The sequence below is a fragment of the Vidua macroura genome, chromosome 26 (assembly GCF_024509145.1).
Source record: "Vidua macroura isolate BioBank_ID:100142 chromosome 26, ASM2450914v1, whole genome shotgun sequence".
Lineage (NCBI taxonomy): Eukaryota > Metazoa > Chordata > Aves > Passeriformes > Viduidae > Vidua > Vidua macroura.
This window is the reverse complement of record NC_071596.1, coordinates 1,010,171-1,026,294: the sequence shown is the minus strand read 5'-3', so window position 1 is coordinate 1,026,294 and position 16,124 is coordinate 1,010,171. Positions and strand designations below refer to the sequence as shown.

General features: G+C 40.4%; 1 protein-coding gene across 5 annotated transcripts in view; it reads left to right on the top strand.

Annotated features, from left to right (window-relative positions):
* Nucleotides 1-12,944, top strand: part of SPPL2B (signal peptide peptidase like 2B) — a 32,242-nt gene extending 19,298 nt beyond the window's left edge. For 3 of the 5 annotated variants that reach the window (XM_053999650.1, XM_053999649.1, XM_053999651.1), the window contains 3 exons: nucleotides 542-619; nucleotides 2,844-3,004; nucleotides 3,992-12,944. In XM_053999650.1, coding sequence (XP_053855625.1) covers nucleotides 542-619; nucleotides 2,844-3,004; nucleotides 3,992-4,279 — 527 coding nt within the window. In that variant the 3' untranslated portion in view covers nucleotides 4,280-12,944. Of the gene's footprint in view, nucleotides 1-541; nucleotides 620-2,843; nucleotides 3,073-3,991 lie in introns of all 5 variants that reach the window. The other 2 variants (XM_053999653.1, XM_053999652.1) reach the window with 1 other exon arrangement.
* The last annotated feature ends 3,180 nt before the right edge of the window (nucleotides 12,945-16,124 follow it).

The following is a 16,124-nucleotide window of genomic DNA, read 5'->3' as shown; positions in this document are numbered from 1 at the left end:
ACTATCCCTGGCATCACTGCAGGTGAAAAAATTACACACCTTCTGGCTTTCAGATTTCTTCTGCAAAATCATTTGTTTAATTTCTTGTATTTTGGGAAATATGAACTCTGTCATCCCCATTAGTCTCCCCTCCTCCCCCCCAACCTGAAACAGGCATAGTCATTAGCCATAAAATTCTACTGTCTTCAGTACCATCTCGAAGGGCTGAACTTATTCTTGCTCTTGTTGTGAGCACTGTATTTTTACAAATGTTTAGTTAGTAGGGATAGGATGACATTTTTATCTATGATCTGCATGTTTGTAGCTGTGTATTTTACTTTTGGAGTGCTTCCAATACATGGGGCTTATACCATCAGATAACTGGTTTGTAAATTGTGCAGCCTCCTGGATATGTTGTCATAGTGCTTAAACACAGGGTGCTAAGGAAATTTTTGGGGAAAAAAAATTCTTGCAAGTTTGTAGCTGTTTTGATGGTTTTGTTTTTATCATGAAGTGTGTGACTAGATTGAAAGCATATTGTAACTGTTCTTTCTTTTCCTAGGCTTACTGGTAGCCTATTGCCATAGATTTGATATTCAGGTGCAGTCATCCAGAGTCTATTTTGTAGCCTGCACAATAGGTATGTACCACAGTGTCACCTGAACACAAGACCTACAGGAGTGGCTCCCTCTAAAAGCATGTCGTCAGTCTTGCATGGCATAGTTTGGGGGTTTTATCCTGTTCTTCCCTTTATTATTAAACAGAAATATTTACCAAAGTGCTTTCAAGGCTAGATCTTCCATCACCAAACTAGCTGATGTTGCTTTTCTGAGCTGTTTTGCCTGCTTTACGTAAGGGGAGCTCTTGTTACCATGGCTGCCAAGGGTCTCAGTCAAGCCCTTGTAATTACACTATCTTTACATATGCTCAGCTACTCATTGTAGTTTCTTGATTCATGAATCTTTGAGTTGATTGTGCATGAGAATTCAGGTTCAGGGATATCATCCTTTGACTTTGTTCTTAATTTCTTGTGTATTCTAAAAATCCATAACCTGTGATGCAGGGAATTTTATTATGATGACTATAACACCTCTAGGTAAGTTTTTTTCTTTAGTTTGTAAAATCTACAGAGTTATGTGCCATGAACTTAAATACTACTGATGAATAGGATCTGACAGATTCCTGTTGTCTTTTTCTTTCAATGTACTTCTAGTAAAGAATTCTAATGCTTGCAGTGAATTTCATGAGAAATTGTCATTAACAACTTCTTTTGAAAAAATACCTAGGTTCATTTACACTTCTGGCAGGGGTAGAGAGATGCTTTTATTGATGTTCCAAATAATTGTCTCTCATATATAGTAAAACAAAGTTGTTGTCTTATCTGGTACTTTAAAAATGTGTTTGCAGAAATAGGAAAATGTTGCATTGCTAAAGAGTCAGCAGTGTGCTATTGCAGCACTGAGAATGAGCCACATACAGGGCTGAGTTAGCAAGATGGAGTCAGCAGTTACGAGAGGAGCGATTATTCCTCTCAATTTGTCACTTAAGACTGAGTTAACCAGGATCCCTGGTGCCAGACAGACATTGACATATTGGAGTAAATCCAGTGGAGACTGTCAGGATGGACAAAGACCGGAGCACAGGGTTGTAAAAAGAAGAGAAGGCAAAGAGGAGATTCTGTTGCTGCCCACAGCTACCTAATGGGAGACTGCAGAGAGGACAGAGAGACTTTTCTTACAGGTGTGCACATAAGATGTGAGGCAATGGACTTAAATCGTAATAAGAAACATTTTAGCTAGGTATAAAGATCTCTCAATAATAACAGAATATGCCCCTGCCCAAAAAGCATTTTCAGGAGCTGTAAGGAGTTATTGATTATTCTAATCACAGCCGTCTGAGATCATCAAGTCCAGCCAGTCTCCAGAACTGCCAAGCCCACTTCTAACCGTATCCCCAGATGCCAAATCCATACATAGTTTAAATCCCTGCAGAGATAGGTACTCCATCTCTGCTCTGGGCAGCTGTGCCAGGACTGGAAAAACTTTCTGGGGAGGAAGCTCTGCCTAATATCCAATCTAAACCTCCCCTGGCAGAACTTGAAACCATTTCCTCTCATCCTGTCCCTTGTTCCCTGGGAGCCCACCTGGCTGTACCCTCCTGTCAGGGAGTTGTGGAGAGTGGGGAGGTCCCCCCTGAGCCTCTTTTCTCCAGGCTGAGGTCCTTTCCCAGCTCTGTTCCCTTCTCTGGACAGCCCCTCAATGTCTTTCTTGACCTTCTGAAGAAAAATATGGAATCTGGATCAGAAGAAAAAGTTGGATTAACTTCATTGTCTTGAAAATATAATTGAAAATAATTACATTATAAGATCCAAGCTACTTGTGTTCTACTAAATAAATTTTGCCACATTTATGCAGAAATTAAATAGAAAGTAATAAAAACATATAACCTAGAGCAAGCTGGCTTTTTTTTTAGCTGTGTGGCAGGATAGGAAGAAACAGCTAAAGCCAACCCAAACAAGAAGCACATTATAATGGTCCAAATATTTGTCTGTATCTGCTGAGTTCATAAATATAAATATGATGCACAATATTTCATGTATTTATTTTGCTTAAGGTAATTATTTAATTGCACAGTATGGACTAGGCCAATCACACTACTTTCACATGTTATCAATAACAAAACTGTAGTATTCCATGTTTACATGGTGTAAATAATGCTAAAGAGGCCTGAAAAACTTCTGGAGATGTTTTACATATTGCTTGAGAAAAGTTCCAGTGAGAATGCTCTTTTAGCCAATTATTTAGTTGTGCTTTAGCAAAGCTTTATCTGAATAACTGTGTTTTGCTGGGTTTGTTTTCTTCCAGCATACGGCATAGGCCTTCTTGTGACCTTTGTTGCCTTGGCACTGATGCAGATGGGCCAGCCTGCTCTCCTCTACCTGGTGCCCTGTACTCTCCTCACCAGCTTTGTGGTGGCCCTTTGGAGAAGGGAGCTTGCCATGTTCTGGACGGGCAGCGGCTTTGCGGTGAATACCAGTTTGATATGAGTGTCTTCAGGAAATACTAATATTATAAAAACCTAACTAGAATTAAAGTTGAGTAAAACATTGCAGTATTATCACACAAACACAAAGATTTTGGTTTTGCTTGATTGTTTGCTTTTTTACGTACTTTTTTTGCCTCAGTAAGGTTTTCTGGTTTTTGCAATGTGTATGGCCACTTAAATCAGAGTAGTGAAAAGTAAAGTAGACCTTTTCTATCCTAGATTCTGCCAAAATGTTAGTTGTTTGATCTCTCTTGAAAATATCAGTAAGTACTAAAAGGTTACAATATTATATAAAATGTGGGGTTTAGTACTATATAAAATATACCCTTAAAATACTTTCTTCATACTTTTTCATAGTATATTGTTTATGAAGGTGGAAATGTAGTTCAGTATTGTAAATTACCACTTTTTCACTGTGCTGCAAGTGAAATTAACTTGATTCAAAAAGTAATAATTTCTATCATGCATGATTTTAGTTTTTGAATACTTACTAGAAGGCCAAATCTATGAAGCTGAAGGTTCCCCCAGTGAGGTTTATTTTATTATTCAACTATTTGTGGTAACTTGCACAAGCTTCCACTCGAGAAATGAATTTAATTGTTAGAGAAATATTTGAGGTCATCTGAAATGTTATGTAAAAGTTACCAGTTCTTGTACAGTGATAGTAAAGGTGGGCAGAACTGGACAGTGGCCAAGGACCAAGTGCCTGTTGCTGCCTTATCAGTGGAGCACTTCTGAAACTGGTGAGGAACAATCACTCAAAAGCAAGCACTTTTCTGGAAGGAAAAATTCCCCTGGTGTCCTATAAAACACAAAGAAAGGATAACTGTATGCATCTGTCCACTGCTGGAGAATGATAACAGAGTTGATGGGCCTTTAATCTTCATCTTGTATGACCACTACCTTGGACAACTGGACACAATAGTTCTTGTTTTCCATAATTTTGACTGTGATCTTCCATTTACAGAAAGACCTACCTCAGCCTCCTGTGGTGATAGCTCCTGTCAACTGCCCTCAGCCTCCCAAAGACAGCAGTGTGCCAGCCTCTCAAGAAGATGCAGAGCAAATGACCAACCCCACCCTCCACGTGAAGGAGCTGCACAGCTCCGCCTCAGCTGAAGAAGAGTTGGCTGATACCAGCACAAAGACAGACCAGTCAGAAATCTCTTTGGTCCACAGTGAGGAACCAACTGCTCAGAATAAGGATGACCTTGAAAGCAAATGCCTAAGTGCAGAACAAAACCAGCTGGAATAAGTGATGTGATATGAACTCCTTTCTTTCCCTCACAAACATACATAAAACCAGTATGTATGTAGGACTGGTTTAGTAGGGTTTGCATTCATTGAGGAACCTCACTAGGAGTCTGATCATCAAATCCAGCAAGGAATGTTCTGTCTCCAGCTATATACTTAAAACATCTTTCTGAAATATGGTGCTCTCCAGGAGTTCTGATGTGTGGGTTTCAATGATCACTGTTAGTGAATGCCTTTGACCATTTGTTCCATTTGCATTATAGCAGGGTAGCATCAAAAGTCTTTATTTACTCAGTATTCTGTGCTTGTGTGGCTGTTTCACTGCTTTACCATGATGTAGGTTAACATGGAGGAAAAGCATTGAATGAGTCTGCTACAATGCTTACTTGAGAGAAACATGATCTCTTTTTTTTGGCACTTTCCCTGTTGTCACCATTTACTTTACTTCTATTGACTTGTCAAACCCATTGATATAAGGGAATACATTGTTACAAGCTGACATTCAGGAAATTAAGAGAGTGGTTAAATTACCATTACTCCAGAAGGCTTTATGCTACCATGGTGCATTGCATGCATCTCCTAACTTTTTTGTCTTTGTTTTTACTTCTAGGTACCTGAGCTACTAGTCTAGTTTAAAAGGCAGGGTGAGTAGAGCGCTGGGAAGCTTTCTAGGCATTCATGTGAACTCTAAGTGCTCTGGTAATAAACAGGGTTGGTCACAGAATAATCCGTGGAAGCAAATGCATATTAGGAATGTTTAAAAATAAAATATAAGCCAAATAGGTGAAAAAATTAGGTAGTAGCACTATACAAAGCTTAACAGGCAGTATTTTCATTGGAAAAATGTTAACGTGCAAATGTTCTTACGTTTGGGGCTTTGAGCTTCTATTTGTTCTTCATTCAAGGAATATAATTGTGATTTCTAATTCTGAAGAAAATAGTCTGATTTTTCATTCCCAACGGAGCACGTATGGTGCTAGAGACAATTGTGATTTAAAAGCTACTTGCTGCTCAGTAACTTACCAACTGCCTGTCATGCTTTGTCTTTGTCCCAAGAGTAGCCAAAGCATAGTCTGTCAGGTTCAAGAATGAACCTGGAGCTCACTTACTATTTTGTATCTCTTGCCACATTGTGAAGGAATTTATGAATTTAAAAATTTTGGAGTGCAGCTGGTCTTACTTCATATTCATGAAATTGTTTTCCTGTATAACATGATTGAGTCTTTTATGCATCAGCTTTTATATGTAGAAAGACAATAGGATTTGGGTATTACTTGTTCCATCTAAGAACATTTGTCTTTATCAGAGGAGTCTGTTCTGCACTTACGTTGCAATTCCAGAAAGCCTCAAACACTTTACACAAAAACTGAAATAGAAAATTGAAGTATTATAGGATCCTTGGATATGATTCCAGATTGCATGGAAGAAATACTCTCGAGTATTTGGGAGCCCAAAATGTCATTTACAAAAGTATTGTCACAGTGATGCAGTCAGAGGCACTGCTGTTAAATTGAGAGTCTCCAGTTGGCATGTTGAAGTGGAGTTGAAGGGCTCTCTTTTCAAGAATGTCAGTTAAATATCAGCCATTGTCTTTTTGGCTAGATCTTCCAAAATTTTGCACTGTGCTTTTTGGACAAAAGCTTTTGTGGGCAATGGTAGCATTCTTTCTCTAGAATGTGAGCTGCTTTCTCTAAAACCACGTTCTGGCTTCAGAGGTTTACCAGCTTCTGCTTAAAGCCTTGAACCTTGTCTGATAGGATGATTTATGAAGTTTTTCGGAAGGCTCCCTGGGTCCAATGGCCAACACTACATGTAATTTACAAATTGCCCTAATGGAATAGTACTAAAGCAATCTGGTTTTCAGTCTTCTCTTTAATGGACTGTTACTTTGGCCAGCAGTAACCTGAACCAATTATTACTAATAAAAAGCAACAGAAACATTTTACTGAAAACTTCAATTAGCTGGATTATGCCTTAATTTAAGTCATTGTGTAAGTATGGCTATTAAATTAAGAAAGCAGTCTTGTGTTTAAATAGCAAGGTAAGTTGGAGACTGACTCAAAGTTCTATTGGTTTTTGCCTTGATCATCTCTTAGTCAGAATGTTGTTTGGAGTAGCTTTCTACATATTTAAAAACCAATAGCTTTCTGATGATGAAGTATTAGGTATTATCATCTACTTGAAAGTGTACTTTTGCATTTGTTCTCCTGTGTGGTTAGGAAACAGTTTATTTCAGATTGTTCATAGCTCAATTAAAACAGAAGAATTGGTTACACTGAATTAGGCATTTCATAGTTGCATTCTGGTCATTTTGCTTCAGGTTTTGGGGAATTTCCATCTATTTTTACGTGTAATTTTTTCTCCCCTGAACAACAAAGAATGCAGGAAAAAAAAATCCTGATTGCTTCTTAGTGCAGTACCTCCAGTTAAAGCATGTGAAGTGGCAACAATTTACAGATTTTGGCTATCTCAGTACTGTGCAAATCAGGTGACCATGGTGCTCCAGTTTGGCTGTGACTGTTCAGACCCTGATCCTGGGCAGATCAATCCCTTCCATCAAACACCAAGATTGTATTTTTTTATCTTTAAAAAAAACTTCCTGATCAGCTTAATTTAAAACTTAATGTTGTATAGGAAAATATGCCTATCAGTTCAATGTGACTGACTCTGATTTTATTTGATGATTTCAGATACACATTCCACACCATTACTTTAAATATTAAAACTTGAGCTTTAATATTTAAAGTAATAAAAGTAACATTAATGTTAAAAATAATGTTGATAGGCTTCTTGTTTATGTCTTTCACATGCTAAGCCTTATCTGTCTAGAAATTCAACAAGGGTTCTGTTCCTGAGAACTTGTATGTGTTCAAGGGAAGCATTTCTTTTAGTCAAAAAAAAACCCAAACAAACACAAAAACCGCCACAACAACCAACACCACTAAAACAAAAATCCATTTGAGAAAATCTGACTCTTTGCATCACAATAATGAGGGTCAGATTCCTTCCTCAAGTGTTTGCTTTGGTCTGTCCCCTACTGAAGGATTGCCCAAATGCAGCTGAAGGTAGAATGGAATATAAAGGACTTTACTGAGGGTGAAGAGAAAAGTATCCCAAACCCTCTTTAAATTTTGTGGATTTTATTTTTCTTGTCAGAAATGAAGAGCATTTTAAATTGAATATATAAAAAAGAAACACAAAAGAATAGATTTGAAAATATATTCTGTGTTTACCCGTGGCACTAATAAAAGTGCATCCACATGTGTAAGAATTACACTTGCAAAAATATTAAATGTTTTCTCTAAACTTGGACAGATACCAGACAATAGAAAATCTGCAGCATAGCCTATTTTCCAAAAGGTTTATTAACATGTTTCATAGAAAACTTCATTTAGAAAACTGTTTGTTTCCATATTTCTTGAACATTTTCCATGGTCTTGGATAATTGGTCAAGCTTTTCCTTCAGAGTATGATGCTCTTTCCTTACAGTACCCCTCGGTATGGCTGTTGTTAAGAATGTCTTGAGAGTATTTTTCAGCCATGTACATTTCTGTGTTTCAGCTTTGGTTTTTGCATTCCTGCTGCATTGTTCCAACTGGGAACAGATCATGACTACCATGGTAGTGCCTGTTGACTTCTGCATATGCTGGAAACTGGTGCTGACTGTGGCTGCAGTCATTAATGAATTAATTGCCTTGGGGAGATGCTGTGAATTTACCTGCAGCTCTTTAAAAAAGCCAGTATTGGATGTTTGAGAACAGTGTTGCCTTGAAGTTGAAGCTCGCATGCGCTGTTTTAGTGCAAGATCCAGTGGTTTTGTTCTGGTCTTTGGCCCCATGGCTGTGTATGTGTTTCTGGTTTGTTGCACTACACAGGCTGTATAGGATGTAAAGCCCATGATACTCCTTTTTAACAGCAGCTTCATTGACTGTCCGTGAACAAACCAGAGTATTTTGTACATGCTTTTATCATTTGGTGTGTTATTTGTAGTGTACTGAAAACTGAATATGCTGGCCAAGCAGCAGTGTATACAACTAATGATTATCAATGTGCACATAGCACATTGACACAAATGTAAAATACAGACATACCAGTTGATCCAAATACTCATCCAAAGCCTGCAGAGATGATGCTTTTTTCCATGACAAGTATGATCTCTGATATTTTAAGAAGAATGTAGGGCTGTGTCTTTAGGTGAATGAGGACGGGAACTATTTTCAGAGGTGCAGAAAACATCATCAACAAGGAACAATTAATCTTTAGGTATTTTAATCTTGCATGTGGTTTCCTAATGGGGGTGGGACATGAAGAACAGAGCTGCACTAACAGCTTTTCAGTTTAGGTTTTTGCCAGTGGTGCTGGGTAGGGTGGAGGGAGGGAAGATTTAAAAAAAAACTGAAGATGACTCAGAAAGCGTGAGGAGACACTGAGCAAGAAAGGCAGTGGAAGAGTTTACTCTGGAGAGAAGATCTAAGGGCATGATAAATATCCAAAAATCTGAAATGCTGCTGCAAATTGGGAAAAAATTTGTCATTTTCAAGTAGGGATGACATTAGACTTAATAGATTCAATAAGGAAATTTTGGCACTGGTGGTAGGAAAAATCTAGGAGTGGCTGACAGGTGAAGGGCTCAGTGGGACAGGGCAGTGCCTCGTGCATGAGCTCCTTTGGTTCTGTGAGGAAAGAACCACACCAACCAGAGTAATTTCATGCCACTGGCAGTTGGGGCCAGCCAGCCAGCCCTGGCCTGCCTGTCCAGATAAAGTCTGAGGGTTAGGATTCCTGGGTTTAATGATGTTATAGCATGAACTTCATCCCAGAGTACTCAGTTTCTATATCATGAATGCTGTCAGGGTGTTCTGTAACAACTGTGATGGAAAGTTCAGCTCTTGTGAGACAAAGACTGTGTTTTCTGCTACTTAAAAGTGATAAATCTTCTGGAAAGAAACCACATCAATTTTAGTCTTTTTTTGTCTATGTTTAATTTGTTGAATTGCTTCTGGCAGCCTGGAACATTTTCAGAACAAGATAGCTTTGTGTTCTACCTTTGCTTCCTTTGGCCAGTGGCATAAAAAAAACTTTCTTTTCACTGATCCTCTCTATCATCTTTATTTATCAATTATGTGTTCTTCTGTGAGGGTTCCACCTTTTCCAGTTTTGCAGTTAAATATTCAGATTATGTGGAGTAAAGATGTCATTTTGCCACCTGTAGATTAGTGATAGGTGATGAATAATGTGTTTAAATTGGATTTTCTTGAATTGGGAACTAGTGTACTGTACACAATAATCTAAAAGTTCAGGAACTAGCAGAGGACTTAACTTCATGTGATGCAGGGGCTCAGGCTTGGTTCTGTTTCCCAGAAGCTGTTGGTGAGTCCAGCAGCCAGGGGTTACGGGTGCACAGGCTGCTATGATTATTTGGAGCTACCTTCCGTAGGTGGAGGTTGTGTTACAGTTTTCTCATAATAATTTTCTGCATGTCAGCATGCAAGTTTAGCTCCAGATGGCAAACTTCATCCAGGTGTTTGAGAAATTCTGAGATGATATGCTAGCTAGATTTTTTTTGCTTGAGAACTGCTTCCTGCTGACAGACATGCACTGTATGTTGTGAACTGACTTTGAGTGTTTCATGTAAATATTGGTCAGCTGAAAATATGCAGAGACATGGTTTCAAAGTAAACCAGCTCATCACCAGCTCATGCCCCATCCCTGAAAGTTCAAGGCTAAGCTGGATGTAGCCCTGAGCAACCTGAATCTAGTGGATGGCATCCCTGCCCATGACAGGGGCTGGAATGAGATGATCTTAAAGGTCCCTTCCAACACAAACCATTTTGTGATTCTAAGATTCTGTCATCACTCCTAAAAAAATCAGTGGCTTGGGCTGGTAGGAGGCCTGCAGTAGCAGACAGCCAATGCCTCATAGCAAGTGCTGCTGGAATATCTCGAGCCCTGAGAATGTGGCACTTGGCATGAGCAGCAACACCCTTTCAGTCGGTGCAGCGAGGTTTCCCAGAGCCCAACCCTGGGGTAGAGTTGCACACGAGTCCTATCTGATGTTTCCAACACTAACTTCTTCCTTGAGCCAGAGGTTTGGAATGGATAGAAATAGCTCTTTTCTTCTGAAATATGTGTCTATAGTCAGGAAATTGCCACAAACCTGTCACTTCTCCACTGTGGATCCAAGCCTTGAACACTGGGATGGTGGGAAGCTGGTACTGTTTGAGGAGGAGCACAGTCCTTCACGTGCGTTCCCCATCAAGGAACCAGCAGAGAATTTTATTGTTCTGCTCAGACTGAAGTTGTTCTGATTGATGTTGAACAAAAACTTCAAAATAGTGGTTCAGGTTTAGTTTGACAAAATAAAATACAACCCACAGTGGCATAGTTTAATTTGGTTTGGGTCATAATCTACTTTTTTCATAATCAGTAGTGGAGACTGCAAAAAATGTGTATCAGAGATGTTACAGCAGACCCTAAGATGGCAGCAAGCCCTTGTGGGAATCAGGCTGACTGCTCTGATGGCCATTTAGTGCCATGCTCTGTCTGTGCTGGGGTGAGCATGTCACCAGTTTGTCTTCAACTCAGACTTTGCCACTTGTCTCTTCCAGCGACCTTTTGACTGTCAAACTCTCGTAGAGAGTCCCACAGCCAGCACTGGTTGTGGGAGAGCAAGAAGGAATCTCTGTGTCACAGAGCACTCCTGGTGCTGTATGAAAGGCATGAAAGGGAATTTACCACTGTTCTTAGCCTGGGGCCTGGGCCACATGCTGCATTCCTCACGGGGCTGAACACATGAAACCTGGATCCTAAAGCCACTGACAGGAGCTGTGAACTCTGGTACTTTCAGCCTAGCAACACAGGAAAGGAAAACCTAAAATAAATCTGAATTTACAACCCTGCCCATGGATGTTCTGTTCACTCCTGACCATATTCCTTCAAGGCTGGAGGAGCTGGGGTCTAATAGCCTGCCAGCAAGCCACGAGCGCCCTGTGACCCCTGCTAGTGTTACTTTACTAAAACTGAATCAGAAATGCTTTGGGTGTGGATTGTTGGGAGGCTGGAAGCAAAAATTTCAAGCAGTATAAAGATGATTTACAAACTAAGACCTGTTTGGATGCTTGACAGTAGCTGCTTTTAGAGAGGAAGATGATTCTTGGAGATAAAATGATCAGTCTTAAATGTCTGGTGTCTTTGTGGAAGGACTTTGTAATGATGTTCAAATAGTAGTATGTAGGTTAGTATATGAAGAGTGCAACCTAAAAGATTGTTAATTTTAGCAGTTTTGCAAAAATTTGCAAATGCATCAGTTTACCTCTATATATGTACGCATGAAGAATAAACCTTAAGCTCATTTCAGGTACTGAAGGAAAGGTTTTCTCTTGATCCAATGTGTTACATGTTTTTGCTGTTGTAAGATCTTCTATGCAGCTTGGCCCCTTAATAAATTTTTTTGTAAAATCAGAAAAAAAACCCACACTAAAAAAAAAACCCTCCCCCCATAAAAAGAATGGCTAAGAAAGATGGCCAATATAGGAGATTGGTATGAAAACTTACTTGGAATATTTTTCCTGCAAGAAAGATTTCAAACAAATGAGCTATGGAAATGAAGTGCAGATGGGACATAAAGAATGAGGAATTTAGTTCTCTGTAAGGATGTAGTCAGTGATGCTGATACAATGAATGTCCTTCCCCAAGTCCCTGGTTCCTATCTTGTATTTCCTTTACCTCAACAGTCAGTCTGTCAATGGCATACACCACGTGGATCAGTCCCACAGTTGTAGCTGATTGTGGGGTTGTTGATTCCCCATGGGAAGAGGGTCCCTCTCCCCTCACTCAGGCTACTACTTGATGACTTGCAAAATTGTGCATATTGCATGATATCTGCAAGGAGAGATAAAGCAGTAATTCTGTGTCTTTTGTCTATGATACAAGTATCTTCTATCTGTGGTACAAAATATTTTTTTCTGGTGTTATTGTTTGCAAGTAGTATGAAGTACTACTGTCACGTTATGGATCCCTTCCTGTGCTGACACTAGGAGAGAGCCATCGTGAAAACCAAGGGACAAAGCAAGTTTGTTCCTGAGTAGTAAAAACATTTTTAGCAAACATTTCTGGTTTTCCAAAACTGTAGGTCTTACCATAGTACATGCATCAGATTTTCAGTTCAGTCTGGGTGGCCTTTTCCCACCCTATGTCTGTGTGGATCTTTATGGTTTTGATACCAGCCCTCCCTCTGGCTGAATTACAGCCTTCTATCCAATTGCACAGCATATCATTATATATATATTTTTTTTTAATATGTAAATACATTGTAATACATAGGATTTCCAGTGACCAGATGTAGATTAGCTTTCGTTCTGTGATGTAACACAGATGGGGAAAAAACCTATTTCAAAATTAACGGGGATGGCAGAATCTTAAGACAGAGAGATGAGAAATATCCCAGAGTGAATTTTCTATGGAATAAGGAAGGTTGTTTCAGGCATATACAGATACAATGAAAGAAAGCAAACTTGAAATTGACTGATCGGCTAATCAAATTGCAGGCGTTTAGTTTTTTCCTTCTGTTTTGCTTTTAATAAACACTGGAGTTTCCTTTAGTCTGTTTTAGTTTAAAACTGTAAAAAATTTCTAAAAGTGTCAAATAAAGTTATCTAATTTTTGAACTGAGTTTTGCTATTTTATATAATCCTTAAGTTTGAAACAGCTTTGTTTGTTTGTTTGTTTGTTCTGGGATGTGATAAAATGTGGTTTGGAATTTAAAGTTCACTGTGTACAGCTCCCGCCATGGGCTGGATTCCATGCAAAATTCTTAAAACTTGCTTAATACCAGAAACAGTATTTGACATCCCCACACAGTCCACACAACTAATCTCTTTCCCAGGCTTTTGAAACCCTGACAGAATTCCAGAACAGTTTGGGTTGGAAGGTCCTTAAAGCCCATCCCATCCCATCCCACCCCACCCCCTGCCATGGCAGGGACACCTTCCACTGTCCCAGGCTGCTCCAAGCCCTGTCCAGCCTGGCCTTGGACACTGCCAGGGATCCAGGGGCAGCCACAGCTGCTCTGGGCACCCTGTGCCAGGGCCTCTCCAGCCATTTAAAGTTGTGTGATCACTTGTACCAATTAATTTGGTTTGTTTTAACTACTCTGTTGCATGTTGAAGTACTATTGCTTGGGAAGGGAGGTGTTTACTAACAGTCCCTTTATCTAAAAAAACGTTGAATATCTACTGAATTACAAGGCAAGTCACGGGTGTATCCAGGAATGGTACAAACTGACACCAGGTACGATTCCACCCTGTGTTTCTGCTTAGTATGTCCTGCATTTCACTTTTAAATACACAATACACCTGAGAAGAGGGAAATTGAGACATTTCTTGTGATATCTGACTCTAAAAAACAACAACAAAATCAAACAAATAAAAAGAAAACTACACACACCCAAAAAAATCCAATCCACTGAAAAAAAACCAGCTGCAGCAAGACAACCTTTTTACCTGGACTGTCACTGGGAACCAAGAGAGAGCTGCTTCCATTCAGAAAAGGCAGGTTCAAAACCAGAAAGACTGGGTTAATTTTAAATAGAAGGTAGTAAATATTAAGATACAATCTGGCCACAAAGCTCATCCTAAAGTATTGTCAACCTCAACTGATATTATCTGAAACAGTGCGTGGTGTTTTAGATTTAGATGTACATCTGTGAAATTGTGCGACCCTTATATTCTTGTACTTGGTTATTCCTGTATCTGTTGAATAGAATAGACAAGGACAAGGACAGAGCATTTGTTGTTTGGGCTTTTGTGGGTTTGGGTTGGTTTGGGGAGCAGGTTTTTGCTTTTTTTTTTTTTTTTTTTTTTTTTTTTTTTTTTTTTTTTTTCCCAGGGGGTTATTTGTTTTTGTTTTTTTTTTTTTTTAACCCATAGTATAGGTCTCGATACAAAGTAATGGAGAATGGCACCAATCCAACAGGAGCTGTTGACTGAACTGCTGGTTTGCTGAACACTTGTGGTGGAGCCCACAGTTCTCACCAAAGTGCCACAAGTGCAGATCCATCACTAGTGAAGATCTTGACATTCTGAGCCCCTCCTGACTGTGCATTTGCTAAAGATCTGTCCTACGTGACCATTTCTGTGTCTGCAGGGACAGTTTGTGTGGACTATTCATAGGCATCTTATCTCTATACACCTTGCTCAGTTTTGCAGCAAAACCCCCTCAGGCATCTCTGGAAGGAGGGGCTGAATTCTCCACATTCTCCACCCAGGATGATGGCTCAGTTAAGTACAGGGATTGCTCTATGCACAGGGGCTGCCTGAAAGTCGGTTTCAGGGCACACTGAAATTCCCACCTGGAGAGCTCCTGTGTCAACTGCTGAAATACATTTTTGCGAATGTATTCAGTCAATTACCAAATTTCAAATTAGTTCATTGCCTCACTTCTGCAGGCAATGATTAACTGGGGAGTTCTTGGACCACCTGGGGACCCTAGGACTTGGCTAAATCTGTCCTATTTTTCTTCTTGTGGGAGCTTTAATGAGGCATATACAGTATTGTGATCTCTGTTTTTTCTGTTTGAGTACAATTCCCATGTTCACAGTTTCTCAGTCTCACGTCCAAGATAGATTTGACTCTCTAGATCACCTCTGCATACTGCTCTCTGTTAGAAGAGTTCTTTGGATCCTTGGAAAGAGATGCAGCTTTCAGAAGAGTGTTCTATATGTCTCCAGTGGTTCCTAGGAGTCACCCTGTTCCCAACAGATGCTCCTGAGCAGGTTATGTTATAGTCAGGTATGTCTGCATCCTCTGCAATGCACAGCCATCTAGCCCAGCCATTCAAATGTTTCATGTTTTCCTCTGTGTGGGGCAGGGAAAGTTCTCTTTTATGTGGAAGACTACAAGGAAACACTACCTGAGCAGCAAGAGTTGGCCTGCTGCCCCTTCCTAGATCAGTCTGCTCTGCAGCACGGGGTTGCACTAAAATAGACAGAGAACATTAAGGGCTTCATGGACTCTGTGGCATGGGGATTCCAGGGGAGGAATCTTTCAGTCTTGTTGAACTTGAGGAGGTTTCTTTTGCCCTGTCTGCTGTACTCTGTTACATTGCTACAGTCTTGTCAGCTACAGTCAGGAGCTTTTTAAAGCTGGCAAAAAATATCCACAACACCTACTATACAGTGATGACGGCAATAGTCCTATTCACAGAATCCCATAATTGTTTGGGTTGGGAGGAACCTTAAAGCCAGCCCCTGCCATAGAGGGGGACACATTTCACTATCCCAGGCTGCTCCAAGCCCTGTCCAACGTGGCCTTGGGCACTGCCAGGGATCCAGGGGCAGCCACAGCTGCTCTGGGCACCCTGGGCCAGGGCCTGCCCACCCTCCCAGGGAACAATTCCTGCCCAATATCCCATCCATCCCTGTCTTCTGGCAGTGGGAGCCATTCCCTGTGTCCTGTCCCTCCAGGCCTTGTCCCCAGTCCCTCTCCAGCTCTCCTGGAGCCCCTTCAGGCCCTGCCAGGGGCTCTGAGCTCTCCCTGGAGCCTTCTCCTCTCCAGGGGAGCACCCCCAGCTCTCCCAGCCTGGCTCCAGAGGAGAGGGGCTCCAGCCCTGGGAGCATCTCCTCTGAACAGATCTATGTCCTTCCTAATGCTGAGGACCCCACAGGTAGGTGTGCTCCAGTTGAGGTATTTCAAGTGAGAAATTAATTCCAAATGACCTGCAAAAGTCCAAATGAATAGCGTATTTATTCTGTGTCTTTTTACCCCCTGGATGGGGATAGAGAAATGGCACAATTCTGTGGTCATCACAGAGCTGCTCAATGGTCTCCAAACAATTCCATCAAAATTCAA